The 16,812-nt window shown below is 37.5% G+C and overlaps 1 protein-coding gene across 4 annotated transcripts in view; it reads right to left on the bottom strand.

Annotated features, from left to right (window-relative positions):
* Window positions 1-2,086: 2,086 nt before the first annotated feature.
* Window positions 2,087-16,812, bottom strand: part of CDK17 (cyclin dependent kinase 17) — a 94,458-nt gene continuing 79,732 nt past the window's right edge. For all 4 annotated transcript variants that reach the window (XM_040061437.2, XM_040061438.2, XM_058420199.1 and 1 more), the window contains 12 exons: window positions 15,963-16,019; window positions 13,896-14,010; window positions 13,284-13,378; window positions 12,593-12,655; window positions 9,907-10,030; window positions 8,844-8,964; window positions 8,219-8,316; window positions 7,847-7,952; window positions 7,069-7,111; window positions 6,115-6,205; window positions 5,808-5,885; window positions 2,087-5,417 (listed from right to left, as the gene is read on the bottom strand). In XM_040061437.2, the coding sequence (XP_039917371.1) occupies window positions 5,380-5,417; window positions 5,808-5,885; window positions 6,115-6,205; window positions 7,069-7,111; window positions 7,847-7,952; window positions 8,219-8,316; window positions 8,844-8,964; window positions 9,907-10,030; window positions 12,593-12,655; window positions 13,284-13,378; window positions 13,896-14,010; window positions 15,963-16,019 (1,029 nt within the window). In that variant the 3' untranslated portion in view covers window positions 2,087-5,379. The remainder of the gene's footprint in view (window positions 5,418-5,807; window positions 5,886-6,114; window positions 6,206-7,068; window positions 7,112-7,846; window positions 7,953-8,218; window positions 8,317-8,843; window positions 8,965-9,906; window positions 10,031-12,592; window positions 12,656-13,283; window positions 13,379-13,895; window positions 14,011-15,962; window positions 16,020-16,812) is intronic.

The following is a 16,812-nucleotide window of genomic DNA, read 5'->3' as shown; positions in this document are numbered from 1 at the left end:
AAACAAGACCACAGGGTTAATTTTAACAGAACAACCCTCTGCCTTAAAAGCTGTGTGATCTCGTGCCTAGAGGAAACATGTTCAGAAGCCATCATGGCACCCAAATGAATTTAGAAAAGGCACTGTAAGTACAGGTAGCCTTTTATGTAAGGGCATAGCTATTCCCTTCTGATCTTCAGACTGTCTGTATATCCTGTAGGAAAAACAAACACAGGCCTCAGATTTAAGCATAACCCTCCAAAGTCATCAGAAAACTAGAACTTTTAAAATTAATTTTAGCCCCAAACTGTAACTGCTTTTGCCAATTAATGTGTGAATGTTCTGCACAGATGGAGTACATACCTGTTTCTTGAGGGCAAAGAGACTGACAGCATGAGTGAGCAGCAGTATGAATTTATTTAAATGAAAAAAACAGAATGAACCTCAAGCAAGGACTCTGGAGCAATCGGCATCATGGCCTGCCTTGCTAGGGGTTGGTATTTGAAGAAAGCATTTCAAAGAAAGAGAGGATTCTAGGATACTCTGGAGTTCTTTTGTAAAAGATTCCTATCAGTTCACATTCACTTAATTATTCCTAACATGGCTCCAGGCCAGCTACCCCCTCCTGCAAATCAAATAAGAAGGCAAAGAAGAAAGGAAAAAAACAGTCTTTTTAAAAACAAGCTCAGAGTGTGAAAGAGGAGGGGCAGGTGACAGTGCAGACAGTATCATGCAAGGCCTGGAGGGTGGTGCTCTACAGGAGCATGGTGGAGAAGAGACAGGGAAGAGCATTTTCCCCGGTTTGCAATCCACAGCAATGGTAATTCCATCAGCAGAAAGATCCCACAGCAACAAGTGAAAACATTTCATAGCTCTCTGGGGAAAAATGTATTTCAAGTAAGGCATCTGAGCCAAGTAAGACTCATACTTCATTAGGAGAACCATGAAAGTGATACGCTCAGGCAAGCCTGCTTCTTCAGTGAGCTTGAAGGATGCAGCCAGCACAATAAATGAAGCAGTTATTTACCACAGTAGCAGGTGTGTGTGTGTGCATTCAGTTTAAGTTTGCTCAAAAGTTACAGAACTTACATGAGTTAAGGGATTTTAGAAAACACGCAAAAATGCTTGGAAATTGTTCACATTTTTGACTGACATCAATTTTACTCAGTTAGTTAGAAGCACTGGTCAGTGAAAGTCACATAAAAGAGATTAAAAAAAAAAAAAATCTAGAATATTTGAACTCTAATCCCAGTCCTGAAAACAGGTTCCCACTATGGCTAAGGACAGGACTATTGATTTCTGTGCAGCTGAGCTCCACAGATGGAAGAAGGTGAATGACAGAAATTCCAAAGCTTATATATTCCAAAATGTACCTGCTTGGCTTTTATACTTTTCACAATCGTCCCACCTGTACAGTCAGAGCTTACCGACAATGTTCCAACTGCTACATACTTCCTTTGTTTCATAATTGCACTTGTTACCTTGTCAGTCTCCTGAACTGGTATGACATGGATACTGGTGGTATACACAGATATAAACAATGGCCAAATGAGAGCTTTAAATCTTTAACAGCCCAATCTCTGAAAAAAAAAACAACCCCAAACTGCATAAAGTAAGCATTCAAGTTCCTTCCCAAAATTAATAAATTTCACACAGATGTTACATTTGTTTTAAAGCCAAAATTTCTGAAGGTAAATAAGGTACTGAAATGTGCTAACAGGGTGCAAGAATTACTTCAACTCTGCTCATCAGTAACCAGACAAAATGATCATGTCATAGACAAAGTAAGTTCTGATTTCTCTTCAGTGTCATCATGTGCTGTAGCTCTGTATTTCCATACCCTGATTTGTTTGGATTTCCTTGAAGTCTGACCTTAATTCCAAGTATTTCCTAGGTTTATGATACTGAGCCTGTGGATATTGACAACATATCTTTCATATATTTTTTCCTCAGTAATGGAAGGTATTTTTAACCTTAATTCCATTTTAACATTGCAGAACAGAAACAATGCACTTTTATTACATTGAAAAACTCACGCACAAACAAGCAAGCACGCCAAAGAATGCTACTTTGCAGTTTTTCAAATGATTTGCAAATACAAAGTATGTTAATTCTTTAATACTTGTTTATTTTAACTTTTATTGCCCAATTCAGGGATACACTGGCTACTCAATGCTGTGGTAAAGCAGCACAAAAACAACACAGCCATGTTGAGATGCATGTTCCACTAGAGCACTGCTGAGCTGTTGGTTTGCCCCTTGTATCTCCCAGCCTGTCCTGTCAATCCCCATCCTGCACCCACCCTCTCCACCCTTCAACCTTCACCTGCACAGGAATGCAACCACATCACCAGCACCTGCCTCTGTCCTGGCTTCCAGCCCACCTGACCCTGACACACACCTGCACCCACACCTTGCCAGCCCTACCCTGGGCTAGTGGGACACACCAGGTATCTTCTAAAACTAACTAAAATCAGCCACGACATGCAGGCCATTTCTCATTAACTGATCGCTCATTGCCAAGCAAAGGTGGTCACACCAAACACTGAAAGTCATCCATTTTTAGCAATTCTCTGCTTGGTTTTTGACACACTTGAGGTCTTCTCCCATAAAGGCCAACATTCCTACAGTTCTTGGGGACAGCGAAACCAAGTCTGTAGTACCTGATCTGTCAGACAGGAGGCATAGCACAGAATTCCATGGAAAGAATGTCAGAGATGCCCAGCAACTTCAGACTTGCTAACTACTGCCCCAAACAGGCAACTGCCACAGAACTGTCTCTGCTGATGCAAGAATTTCAATAATAGACAACTTTTAAAAATCCCAAACTGGCTTGACAACAGATGCCAAGTTTCTTAAATATGTTCTTTAAAGCTACCACCTAAATAAGAACACAGATTCATTTGTAGGTCTTTAGAAAAAATCTCTTTATAAACAGACTGCTTTAATTTTCTGGAAGATCTTTTCATTTATAATGAAAAAGCTGGATTCCTACTTAAAATGAAACATCCTTTTTTTTAGCTGCAGCTGATCCCTTTCTAAGTTTATTAATGCACTTCATTTTACCAGGTAAACCTTTAAGTCCTTTACTCATTAGTGTCACGTTATTACTTGTTCTTTTATAATCTATAAAGTATTACTGTTTGAGAAATGCTAAACCCCACATTTATCCACAGTGAACATTTAATCCATCTTCACTACTTCTGTAAAAAAAGATGTTTTTCTGACACTTCTTTTTTCAACACTGTCACGTCTACAACATATTTCCTACGAAGTCCATCGGTATAAAATCTAGATCAGATCCATAGCAACTATAAAAATATATATAACAACTATTTCAGGACAAGGTTTTTCATCAGTGCCAACTGTGCCTCTGCCACACCCTTAGCGCTCGCACTGGGATCAGGGGAGCCCCACGCCTGTCCGAGCCTCATGTTACGCTCCCAGGCCGTGTGACGCGCAGGGCTGGCTCATCAGCGGTGAGACTGCACCACGCTACTGAGAAGGTCCTGAGCAGCCTCAGCCACAGATGAGCCACATCACTTCCACTGCCACTGCTTCTACACGGAATGAACTCAAGGAGCGGCCAAAGGCAACCCTGGGGGCTCCCACAACACACGGGCCTCGCTAAGCGCTGCCAACAATGCCCCAAGGACCGCAAGTTCGCTTAGTCTGTATTTTTAACAACACAGGGCTTTTGTTATTATAAATTTCAAAACAAAACCAAAGAATTCCACATAATATTTATACTTTCAAAAGTACAATATTAATACAGGTCGGTCAGTTAGAAATAACAGCAGTTTGTTAGGTCTACAAGATTTAACATAAAACCGGTTTACAAATGCTGAAAAGCAGTAGTGGTCCAATAGTCACCGTTACACGTGTATTTCTCTCTTCCAGAAAATAAAATTAAAAAAAAAAAATCCCAATTCAAATTTACTAGTATCAATGAAATATTAATAAAACACCCCCAAACATGCCACAATCACTATTCACAAATAAAGTTAAAATGAAATATACAAAAATTCACTTAATACTGTTAAATAACAATAAACTACAAGATTTCCTGAACAGAAATGGTAGGACCCCTGAACGTTTTACAGTGAATGTCAGGAAAAATTAAGTTACCTATGACTATTTTCATGATATACCAGCCAAAGATTTACATGACCATTTCAAAATATACCAATAAAGATTTACAGTCTCTTTAAGATGCACTAAACAAATAGATTCATAAAGGTGAACACAAATGCTTAAAAATACTGCAACCATCACCAAGGGTGTACTTATGATACTCACTGAGATGCATAAGCATAGCAGTAATATGTTTACTATCTCCGGAAAACAGGCAACATCTAAGATCTGAAAAACTCTCTTAAGTTCCCATTGTAAAAGCTCTGTAGCATAGTGAGTTCTTCTCAAGTACAAACTTGCATCTTTCCAGTTGATTTCAAGTGAATAATGCACAAATGGGAGAGCAACGAGGTGGGAAAAATGTGACATTGTTCCCATGTTTGTATAATTAGTTGTCCTGTTCCTCTGTAATGAAAAGTAAGCCAGGGTCCAACATATATGAATTGTCTTTTTACTATTTGTATTTCTAAGTTAAAAACAAGGTAAAAAAGTTATTGTTTCTGCAGGCCCCATATGCACAACAATGTGCAAATATGTTATGCTGGAGTAAGCCTGACAAAACATCCAGCCTCCATGCTCTAATTTATCAATGACTAACATAGGATCTGAGAGCAAATCAAAGTTACTTTTCACTTGTTTGAATCAACCTTCACACCATGTGCTTTTCAAAAACATAATATGCATTATAATTTTTCAACTATTTCAACACATACTTCCAATGTTAAATAAGGAATTAAGTGCCAAGAACTTAGAGCATTAAAGATGGCTCACCTATAGCCAAGCAAAGCTATGTTTACATTCCAGGAAACACTGCAGTTTAAGAAATACAAAAAAACCCCGCAGCAGTAGAACATTTTATCAAGAGAAACAGATGCATTCACATATTATAAAGCCATTGCAACTTCTTCAGGCATGGAACTGTTGTGTTAACTATACAGACAGTAGTTATTTAGCAGCAATGATTCCGCAATAAATAATGCACTGTGTTTCTCAGTCCTGCACAAAAATTGCAGCTACAGTTACATCAACAGCTGTAACCTACTGGCTCTAGTGGCAGAGGAGACCTTAAAACCAACTGTACAAAAAATTGTCACACTGTGACAACAAATATAAAAACATGATTTGCAGGTTGGAAATAAAAAGACTCCACTGTTAAGAGGACAGTGTAGACAAACTGCGATTCCAAGTCCACCAACAGAAAGCACTGCCTTCAGATCCGAGTCCTTGATCGACAGGATAGGCTTGGGCTTGACTCTGCACTGCCCCTTTAGAAAAGCATGCTCTGCCTTCTGTTCTTCCCATGTCCTGCAACACAACACGGACCATGGTAAGAAACTGAAGCATTTGCATCACGGAGGATTAAGTTATTGTCCAGATCTTCCTCCTACTTCAAGGCCACACCCCTTGTACTTCCATCAGCATCAGCGTCTTTTTTCACTTTGCCACCCCATACAGTACTGGTTTGAAACTCCAAAATGTTCTCGCCTTCACAGTCCCTACCCAACCCTAGTAAAACTCACATCTTTCTGTGCACTTAGCTTGTATGTCTCTACAGGAATCTCAGTAAATAATTCTGGAATTTTTTTTTTTTCAGTATATTCACACAAACTAATTCAACAAAGCATTTTTCAATTCCAAATGCCTCTGGCACAGCATTCTTTTAGCAAGCATGAGAAAATATAAAGCTTTCCATACCGGTCTCTGGGTAAGTAGAATTTCGAAAGCCAGGGTCTTTTTGCAATTGAATCTCTTTTAGACTGAATATTGAAACATCTGGAATGTAACAAAGAAATTAATTCATATACAAATGTAAAACTATGTTTTATTTACCAAAATTATAGTCTTAATTATATAGTTTGAATTTAAAAAATGTCTCCAATTCACAAATATTTAAGCCACTAAATATTTGACTTTTTTAATACATTAGATTTTTTCTTACACAATGTACTTAGCTTTAATGCACTATCTTAACAGTACTCTGCTACTTTACAACTCCTCTTACTTTCAGGCAGAGTGTGTATTCTTGTTCCAAGACTTCTGAAGTATGCATGTTTCATGGCCTCTTCTGCTGAAATTCTCTTCTTTGATTCATACTATTAATATAAAAGCATAAAAGTGTGTTGGTTTCCATTAAAAATCTCTTTGCATCATGATTTCAAAGGGAGAAAGAGTTCAATTTGCTCTATATTTCTGATAATTCACTAGGACAATTTTTTTCATTACTTTCATTTCACACAGGACTATCTGATGTTCTATCAAAATCAGTACTGCCAACATGCAACAAGATTGCTAAAATATTAAAAATAACTTCTGCATATGGATGCAAGTCAAAACTACAACTCATCTTTATTTGTAGATGGTACAATGATTAGGTATCTCCTGCTTGACATCTGTGCAATTCTAGGCAAGAATGCAGATGTTTAAAAAGCTGCACACAAATAAGTTACAATGCTCCATTTACTTAAAGATGCAGGAAATGGCCTTCCATCTTGCTTCCAGCTATTTTTTAATACAGATTCAAAGATTAAACCTACATATCACTTCAGCTTTTGAATACATTTGCAACATCAAGGAGTAATATTACACCTTAGTAACTCCTTCTCTTGTACTAAACTCAGTTTATCATTAAAGAAATTTAGCATTTGTATTTAAAAGTTCTGGTTTAGTACCATATTTCACAAGAGATTTAGTTTTTTCAGGGCTAGAATAATTCTATTTTTACAAAAGACAGTAAGAGAAGAAATCAGTTCTGGGGGGAAAAAAAAGCAAGCATGAGTTTTTTAATTCTCACACTACACTGGCTTTTTCCCCACACTTGTCATCCACTACAGACTCAGCTACACATCCCACTTTGAGACAGAACTAAATACTCTGGCTTCTAATACATTTTGTAGATAATATTATTAAAACTTGGAACTTGCACTTTTATAAAGTAAAGCCACAAAACACATCTTACTTGAAGGAACTTCGCTATCAATTCAATTCCTTCCGTGTCTAGCCTAAAAATACAAATATTTTTTAAAATTAGAACAGTTATTGAATTGCATTTACAAAAGTAAAACTGCAGAGGAACTGACTTAATTAAATGATATCACACCTGAAAATTAAATCTAAACAATGGAAATGCTTTCACCTAAACAACATTTACTCATGTTAATGTGACTACATATGAGTCCTAATATGTCAGAACAACACTGTTTGGAAAACACTGGGACACACAAATCCTTAGTTTGGATTGTCATTTACTAGGTTGACCTGGATCATTTATTTGAATCTTTCAATTACTTATTTCAAGCTTAATACTACTCATTTACTAGAGGGATACAATGTTAGATCTTCTTCAAGGCAGACAAATGTATTTGTTATTAATTTTATTTATTATTTATGATATATTTATGATATTTATATATTATTACAAGTGGCCTGGGTCTAGTATATAACCAGAAGAGAATTTGTGCTCTTTAGGAAATGCTGTGTGAATTCTCCTACTATGGAGACATTATTAATCAGTTTGTTGTTCCACAGGTCATTAAGGAGCTGTGGTACCTAGAACAGTATTAGAGGAAGTAATCACATACTACCAGGTTCTGCTTTGCATTATCATCTGCCCACAATAACACAACTAATAAGTAGTTTCACACCATTCAGTGGCAGACTACTTGGAAATGCATTCCCACTTAGGAATATGCAAAGCCACAGGGATGTGTATTTTCTATTAATAAAACACAAAATACCTTGGTGCATGGTTGATGAGAGGTTGTGGTTTATACTTAGGAAAGTTGTAGTTTCTAAATTCATCACTGGAAGAAATGCCTGGCCATGTTTCTTGACATGGAGTTCCTGCATTTAGAAGCAGTTAACAAATTCAACTTACAAAATGTAAACAAGTAATTTTAACATTTAAAAGCATTTAATCCTATAATTTAAAGGGGAAAGGGGAAAAAGATCATTCAATATGCCTATGTTCTGCAAACTCAGCTGTACAGTCAACTCAATCATTTTTCATGACCTTGTTTACAATGCAATATATAATACTGTTCTGAGATAAAGATCCACAGTTCTCATACAAATATGGTGTGTTAACATTACTAAAAGTATCCATTTACCAAGAAGTCTGAAAATTAAGTGCAGTTCATCTTCAACAGTCGAACCAGGAAAAAGGGGCCTTCCTGACGCCATTTCAAAAAATATGCATCCGACGCCCCTTTAGAAAGACAGAGAAAAAGATAAAGCAGAAATAATCCTGTAATTTCAGCTTGTAAAGACTTCTGGGATTTCTCTTCAGTTAAAACAAATTATTGGTTGTTAGCTACACACTACTATTAAAATATTCAGAAAGATGTGTAGCAACAGAACTGCCAAAGACTAAACAAAACCTGGGTCATAGCTGTATTATATCCTCTTCCTTAGATGTTGAGGTAATCAATTTTATCAAAGTTCGTGGTAAAATACCACATTGCCCTATCATTAGGAGAAGAAGGCTTGTTTTTTTCCCCTAATAGTGTGGTCCTAATGTTTGCTTAGTCTGAGCAATAAAATGTACTCTGCATTTTCAGAGAGGAATAATAGCATCTCCCCAATCTAGCAATCCTTTCCCAAAAAAATCTAACTCAGTTGAACCCTACAAAAATTCAGAGGTTGAATATTTGAATGTTACTATTTAACAGCAAAGTTGACATTTTTTCAACTTGACTCAGAACAAAAAATTGAATTAGACAAAGCTATACAAACCACATATCAATTTGAGTTGAATACTCAGAAGATCCAAGGAGAACATCAGGTGGTCTGTACCATAATGTGACAACCTCATTGGAGTAAGTCTTAGTAGGAACAGACTTCGCTCTTGCCAATCCTTGATAGAAAGAGAAATGAAGAGTCACGTACAGCTTGCTGAAATCCTTTTTGTATGAAACTTACAAACTATTTTTAGGACCTTACTATGCCTGCTAAATACCATCTCTTAATGTTATTTAAGGCCCTAATAAAGAGATTTCTATTGCCTTTTAGTAGTTATGGCAATCTCATGGTCAGCATTTTTAAGCACAGAAAAAAGGTAAACAGATCAAAACCTGGACTAGTCCTGTAAATTTCATTAAATCAGTATAGCATTAGATTGATATGTCACCTCCCTGCTGTGAAAAACTTCTGCACTGTTTCTGGAAAATTACACTGCAGAAGGCAACAATTAACTAAACGGTGGAAACCAGTGTTGGATCAGCAGGGGCTTTCCATCGTAATACTGTCAATTTGTCAGCAATACCTTCAATAAAATACAGGTACATAATGTTAGATGCAATCTTCTCAGCAACTTTCATACACACAGAAGGGGCAGAATCAGACACACAGAACACAACTCTTAAAGGTTCTTCCAGACACAGAAGGTAACAGGAAAATGTAGATGCCCTACTCTACTGTAAATCCCATGGAATTTGGTCTTATCACTGATAGTGCAACACCTGACAGTTTAGCACATGAACAAACACTTCCTCACTCTTGTCATTACCCTGCTTTAGAGTGACTGTGGAGTGTTAGGAGAAGCAACTGAGTTCCACCTTAAGGATTTGACTAAGTATCAATTGCATAGGAAGCTGTAAGACTACTTTCAAGTTGAGTGACAGTGTTACCTATAGAGATATTACACTGATTACTATACCCTGTAAAAGGCTGACTTTCATTTTCTGTTTGAGAATACCCAAATACAGATCCCAACATGCTGATTTCTCCTTTTAAGGAAAAATTATTTTCCTTTGCTGAAAGAAAAAAATATTCGTTACAGAGTAATTTCATGCCATACCAAAGTCTGCAAGTTTCAGTTCTCCTTTCTCATTAATTAGGAGATTTTGCGGCTTCAAATCTCGATGTAAAACCTTTCTCCTATGACAGTACGCCAAACCACGAAGAATCTGATATAAAAACAGCTACAAAAGAGAACATTTATACAAATTAGACAAAAAATGGTAATCTAGAGATTGCATGACTAGTTGGGCACTGGAGAGTTAAGCACTGTAAGCAGGACAAAATTACTTCTCTAAAAAGTGAGTTACTCTCCTTATGAACAAATTCTGGACATCATCATTATTGTTCAAAGATTTAAAATTACGCTAATGCACTGCTTTAACACCATACTTTACAACAAAGACTTCAAGAGCAATTTCTTCTGTTTAACTGAAGAGAAACACAGGGCTGTTTATTTTTAAAGTAAGCATTTACCACTGCTCTTCCCCACACTAATGTCTTTAGAGATAACTGTCTCTGACTATATACTCAAGTTCCCTTCTGCCACAGAGCCCTTTCTGGAAATGCAGCTCAGCAGTATTTTAATCCAACTGTGCTGAACTACGTGAAGAACGTCTTGGCGTGCTACTGGAAAAATACATGTAAATTCACAAGTTGAGGGAAGATGGAGAAATGGATAAATGAGGATTATTAAAGCAACTGAACTGCCTCTGGTATTTACATTCATCCCCTCACCTTGACACACACAGGTTTATTTTAATCCCTTGGAACAGCAAGCCAAGCAAACAACTTCAGTCATGCGTATCAATGCTGCACATATATATATATATATATATAAAAAAGTAGTATGAGGCAAAGAAAGGTTTAGCAGTGGGCAGCCAAGCAAGTTTAATGTACCACTGCATTAAGAACTAATACTCTGTATTTCTGTATGTATAAAGGGTCTAGTCTTGAACATGGGACTTTTGGGTAGCCATTGCTGGCATTTACCACACAGCAGTACTCAGTCAGCATAGGTAATCAAATGTACAACGAAAAAATACAAAGCATTACAGAAAGCAGTGTGGCAAATTCATCATGTAACAGGACTTCTGATGAAAAACACTAGAATGACACAACGAGAGGACACAGTCTTAAGCTGTGCAAAGGGAAATATAGGCTGGATATCAGGGAAAAGTTTTTTATGGCAAGGGTGATAAAGTACTGGAATGGTCTGCCTGGGGAGGTGGTGGAGTCACCACCCCTGGATGTGTTTAAGAAAAGATTGTATGTGGCACTTGGTGCCATGGTTTAGTTGAGGTGTTAGGGCTGTATTTGACGCAATGATCTTGAAGATCTCTTCCAACCTAGCAATTCTGTGCATGTTGTTATATGACCACAATCTAATACATCTAATACATTATTTTTGCATCAAGTGACATCACCAAATTGTTTTCATCAATTGGACAAATACACAGCAGGTGTAGTTACATCCATCTCTTCTCAGTGTGCTGATATGGGATTCATCTGTGCTAGAAAAACAGGAATTGGGATTGATTTCTTTCTTTTTGCTTTTCTTTCTGAAGAGCAGAATGAGAAGCAACAAGCCTTGTTCCATCTACTCAAGCCCATACTGTTGCAGGGGTAGTCTGTCCCAAGCTTTATTAGCAAGACTTCAATAGAAGTCAATGGCCTTCCCTAAGGTACACTGGGACTGCAAGGATTAGTCAAGAATGCAAAGCAGATTACAGAAATTGTGAAGCTTCACCACAGTTGGCAGGGATCCTTTTGGAAACGCACAGAATGCCATGTATTAGCTCAAAATTTTGGTTAAAACACTTTTACCGGCACTGATCACACATATCTTCATTTTTTTCAAAGCAGAAAAACCTAAAATTAGCTGAGGAATGTGAAAGAATTTCCCTTTGCAGACTCTCAGAGGCAGTAACAGAGTAGGTTATGGGCAGATGTCTTTCCCTGGAGATACTTAACAGTAATGTGGCAACAGAATGAAAGGGAAAGTTCACCAAATAGTAATCAATATCTAGCCTGAGTGCCAAATCACTCATTTCACAACAGTACTGTACTCTGTTTGGAAGCTTGTTTCTAAAGCCCTAAGTATTAAAGAACACTAAGAGTTATGTCAGTTTTCCAAATAAAAGCCTGCTTTTTACAAGAGAAATAACACCTTACCCTGACTTAGTTTCACTGAGTCACTTGACCTGGCCACAACCATAGCTAAAAGAAAAAGCAAATTAGGCCTCAGGGAAAATTTTATTTCCATTTTCTTACTAATGGAAAGATGAAAATCGCTCATTCTTAAATAAGTATTTCTGATTTCTTATTTTTGTGGTAGGTAGTGGCACCCAAAAATAAATTAATGATTGAGGCTACATTCTCCTCAGTGTCCATATATAAATTTGAGGATATATCAAATTACAGACTTATGAATATAAAATAATGGAAGGACAAGAAGTCAAGAGAGTTATGAATGTATTATTTTTTAGGAATTTTTAAGTTTTAGATATGTAGCGTCAAAGAGAATGAAAACACATGAGATTATATAATTTCCTCTTTTCAATGTTTTAAACACTTTAAACGACGACACCATCTGATGTCAAATGTAGCTAAGTCAGGCCAAAAAGGAAGTTAAGTTGCTTTATTTTATTTTTAAAGAGACTAAACCATATAGCTCCTGATTATTAAGTTACCTGAAATTCTTAGGACAAAGCTGGAAGGCGGTCACTGTCACTAAAACCACTCACCTTTACATTGTGCATACTCATGATGTTACCACAGTCATCCATGTACTGCTTCAGGTCCTTGTCCTGTCAAAACACCATCATCATGGTTCAGTAAAATTGTGCGCAACAAATTACATTAATATTATTTATTGCTGGAACTGAAATGATTCATCAAAAAATGAGATTTCTGCAAAATATATTAAATTATAAAAATCCCAAAAGCCTGGACACAAATATCCCTGGTTTTCCAGAGGACAGAAATTCTCTTTTTCTAGAAAGCTGCACTGTCTCAGGCAACATTATTTGCCATTGCCTTCTCCTTCATCTATGTGAGGCACAGTATTTTATAGCATTGGTATATTCTCCAATTACATTGAAAGTCAGCTATGTCACAACAGAAAAATATCATTGGAACAACAGAGTGATTACCATTTTATACAGGTAATGATTTTGAACAAGTAGACAGTTTGATCAGGCAGACCACCACTATCTGCTATTAATGAAACTCTCAAATTATCCCAACAGTATTTACTAATTTATAGCAATTTAAGAACTGAGTACACTGTTCTCATTTTTAGCTGAATGACCGTAAACGCAGGAGAAAACTCAAATACTCCCAGTATTTTAAAAAAGAATACAGAATTCTGTTGTGTTTCTGTTTCTTAGAAACAATAAATCAAATGTAAAGCTCACTAATTGTTTAAGCACTTACCAGGTATTCAAAAACAAGAGTCAAAGACTTGTCTGTGTGCACAATATCATGCAACGTAACAATATTTGCATGTTTCAGATCTTTTAATAATGACACTGCAAGAGAGAACAGGAAGAACAAAATAATTAAGTGCAAAATACATGAGGAGTAAATGAGATTACAACCATATACGCTATCTGGATTTTTTTAATTAAAAAGCTATTTATTTTTAGGAATATAAAACTCATATAGATCAAGCTAATAAGAAAGTTATTTAATCAAAACACCAAACATACACTTGAGTAACAAGATTGTATTTCCTAAACTATGCATTTCGGACAGAAGTAATTCTATAAAATGTATTTTGAGTCCCTGAAAGTTATTCACCAACAGCAATATAATTCAGTATTTAATCATCTTGTAATACTGCATCTGAGATCACAATCACCCCCCATAAAATAAATAAATTAGAAACAAAATTCTGAATATGTCTGGACTATAATTTTCCTCATCAATACTAAGAGCAATTTCACTCATGTCCCATGTAGCCTATATATTTTGAAGTACTAATGGTGCTTTGGTCAAAAAGAAATCCAGAAGTATCTGAAATTCTAAGAACTAAAATGTTACCACCTTCTCTTATAGCTGTGCATGGTGCTCCCTCTTCATGTTCCAGGCGGATTTCTTTCAGAGCTACCAGATTCTCTGTCAATTTACTTCTCCCCTTATAAACTGTGGCATAAGTACCCTATAAAATGGAAAAAAAGGGATTTTTTTACAAGCTGTCCTTTTATCAAAACATTAGTTAAATAAGAAAATATGAACTTCTGTCTGAGGATCTAATAGGTTTCATTTTGGATATAAATAGTTTTTACATCAAATTCTTTTGACATATGTAAAAGTACAGACATATTATTTTAAGCACAGAACTGAACTCACAGAAGCCACAAGGGATGTATATGCCTAACAGCTCTGAAAATTACATGGAAACCTAAATACCACAGAGCTACCAAAGAAGTCAGATCAGGTAGCATTAAGTTCACCAAGTTCACTACTGGGATTGTTTACACCCCTTCAAGTCCCTCTCTGACTATGGACACCTAGCTCGGGTATCTCTATACTATGCTGCAGTTATGTTTCCAAAGGCTGCAGACATACTCTTCCACAACCTCAAAGAATTTACGTAGCTCCTTTGGATAGCTTCTTGTCTTCATTATGTATTTTTAGACAGCAAGAGTTACGAAACTCTTGAGGCATATTAAATTAAGACAAAAAATTCTGAGAAAACAGTAGGCAAAACTAATCCCTGCAAATGCCACGAAAAAGCAGTAAAAGTACAGAAACTGCCCTAGATCACTACAGTACTGTAGGCCTCTGCAGAGGGATCTGAACAGGCTGAATCCACGGGCTGAGGACAATTTTATGAGGTTCAACAGGACTGAGCACTAGGTTCTGGAAGTGGGTCACAGCAACCCCATGCAGGGCTATGGGCTTGGGGAAGAGAGACTGGGAAGATGACCCGAAGAAAGGGATCTGGGGGCGCTGGCTGGCACGAGCCCCCGTGTGCCCTGGTGGCCAAGATGGCCAATGGCACCCTGGCCTGTATCAGCAACAGTGTGGCCAGCAAGGCCAGGGAAATGATTGTGCCTCTGTACTCAGCACTTGGGAGGCGACACCTCGAACTAATCCTGTGCTCTGTTCTGGGCCCCTCGCTGCAAGAAGGTCACTGAGGTGCTGGAGTGTCCAGGAAAGGGTAATGCAGCTGGTGAAGGGTCTGGAGCACAAGTCCTAGGAGGAGAAGTTGAGGGAGGTGGGAGTGTTTAGCCTGAATAAAAGGAGGTTAAGGAGGATCTTACTGCTCTCTACAAATGTCTGAAAGGAGGTTGTAGCCAAGTGGGCATCAGCCCCTTCTCCCAGGGAACAAGTGACAGGACAACAGGAGTAGGCTTAAAATAGGCTTGCATCAGGCAGGCTTTGATTTGATAACGGGAAATTAAAATGTTTTAAATGGGGAACTGACTGCAATATTCACAGCAGAGATGCTGCCCAGCCCTGCTTCTTTCTGCAATGTTCACTGTGTCCCATTTCAGCGCTCCTTGTCCATTTTTGATCCTGTTGGTCAACCTTAGCCAAACTGGACAGGAATGACACTTGGCCCCTCCTGAATTCCACTGTTTCTCTGGAAGTCAGAGGCCGACTGGAGGGGGAAAGCTGCTGCCCTCTCCAAGTGTTATGTACTTCACTTGGCAGCACCTGGCTGGGTGCCCAGTTCAGGTTTGCAGGCTTCTTTAACAGACTATGAACAGCTACTGCCTGCACCTTGCAAGCACTGGTCTCCAATCCATCATGAATGTTCCAACACCTAAGTCATGACAAGAGGACACCAGACTTAGTGTTATCATCAAAAACATAGTATTACCATCAATAGAATGATTCTGGCTATCAGAAAAAAAATCCAGCCTACATAGCATATATGCTAATGGAGTCTTGCTCTTCCCCAGCTCTGACAGTTTTCCTGCCTTTTTTTTTTTTTTTTTTTCTTATTATATATACATAAACATCTGCATGGTTGTGACATTGTTACACATGTTGAATATGTCTGGTTTATTGAAAAAGTAAATTCAAGAGGTATTTTGAGTTAAACTTACACGAAATTTTACATAGGACATTGTCATCATTCCAAGAGAAAGCTATACGTACCTCTCCAAGCTTTTCTAACTTGATATAGGTTTCCATTTTTCCAAATCCAATTTCTGACTGCAGTGAAAAGAAATGGCAAATTGATCACTGAAACCAAACCCTTCATTTGTACATCATTTAATGAACATGCTAAACTTCATTTCAAAAAATTACCTGACAATACTTGATTAGCACTGCACAATTCCGGTATTTTAAAAACAAATTAGCACATTTTGATATAAATGCATTCCAGCACCCAAGCCCAGTGCTCAGTTTGTTGGCCAGTCTACTGTGTATCCTGGAGGGATTGTGAGCTGAGTTATACTTAGACCAAAAACCTCACTTTAACCTGCCTCCTACTTAGGTCTTCTCCACTCTTCTGATCTGATTACCGAGAGGAATGACAAGATTTATCTTTATAAACAAGCCCTGGGTCTGCTGTAGATAAAACTAGCACTGAGAGATAAGAGAAACAATGGGAAGGATTCTACTGATTGATGAATGGAAAAGAAGATACTTGCCTTTACAAACAAACCATAGGTTTGTTTGTAAATGAAACAGAATATTGAAAGATGAAAGCAACAATGGGGAAAACCCATAAATCCCATAAAAATTAAAAATTAGGGGGGGTTATACATTAAAAGGGGAATCTGAGGTCTTAGGCATTTCGGGAAGCCTGTACCTCTCAAGTACCTCAGCCAATGGGGAAAGAGAGAGGGAAATGCGGCCGGGAAATTAAGATAAAAAGGAGGCTGCGTCCTCTGAAAAACTGAGAGACCCCAGGGGAAATGCCCCATGGCCTCTCCCTTTATTCGAATAAAGTAAAAGGATTCGTCCTCTGTCTCCTTATTGGACATAAACCTCTGATGTT

This window comes from Hirundo rustica, chromosome 4 (genome assembly GCF_015227805.2).
Source record: "Hirundo rustica isolate bHirRus1 chromosome 4, bHirRus1.pri.v3, whole genome shotgun sequence".
In the NCBI taxonomy this organism is placed as follows: Eukaryota; Metazoa; Chordata; class Aves; order Passeriformes; family Hirundinidae; genus Hirundo; species Hirundo rustica.
This window is presented reverse-complemented; position numbering and strand designations above follow the sequence as displayed.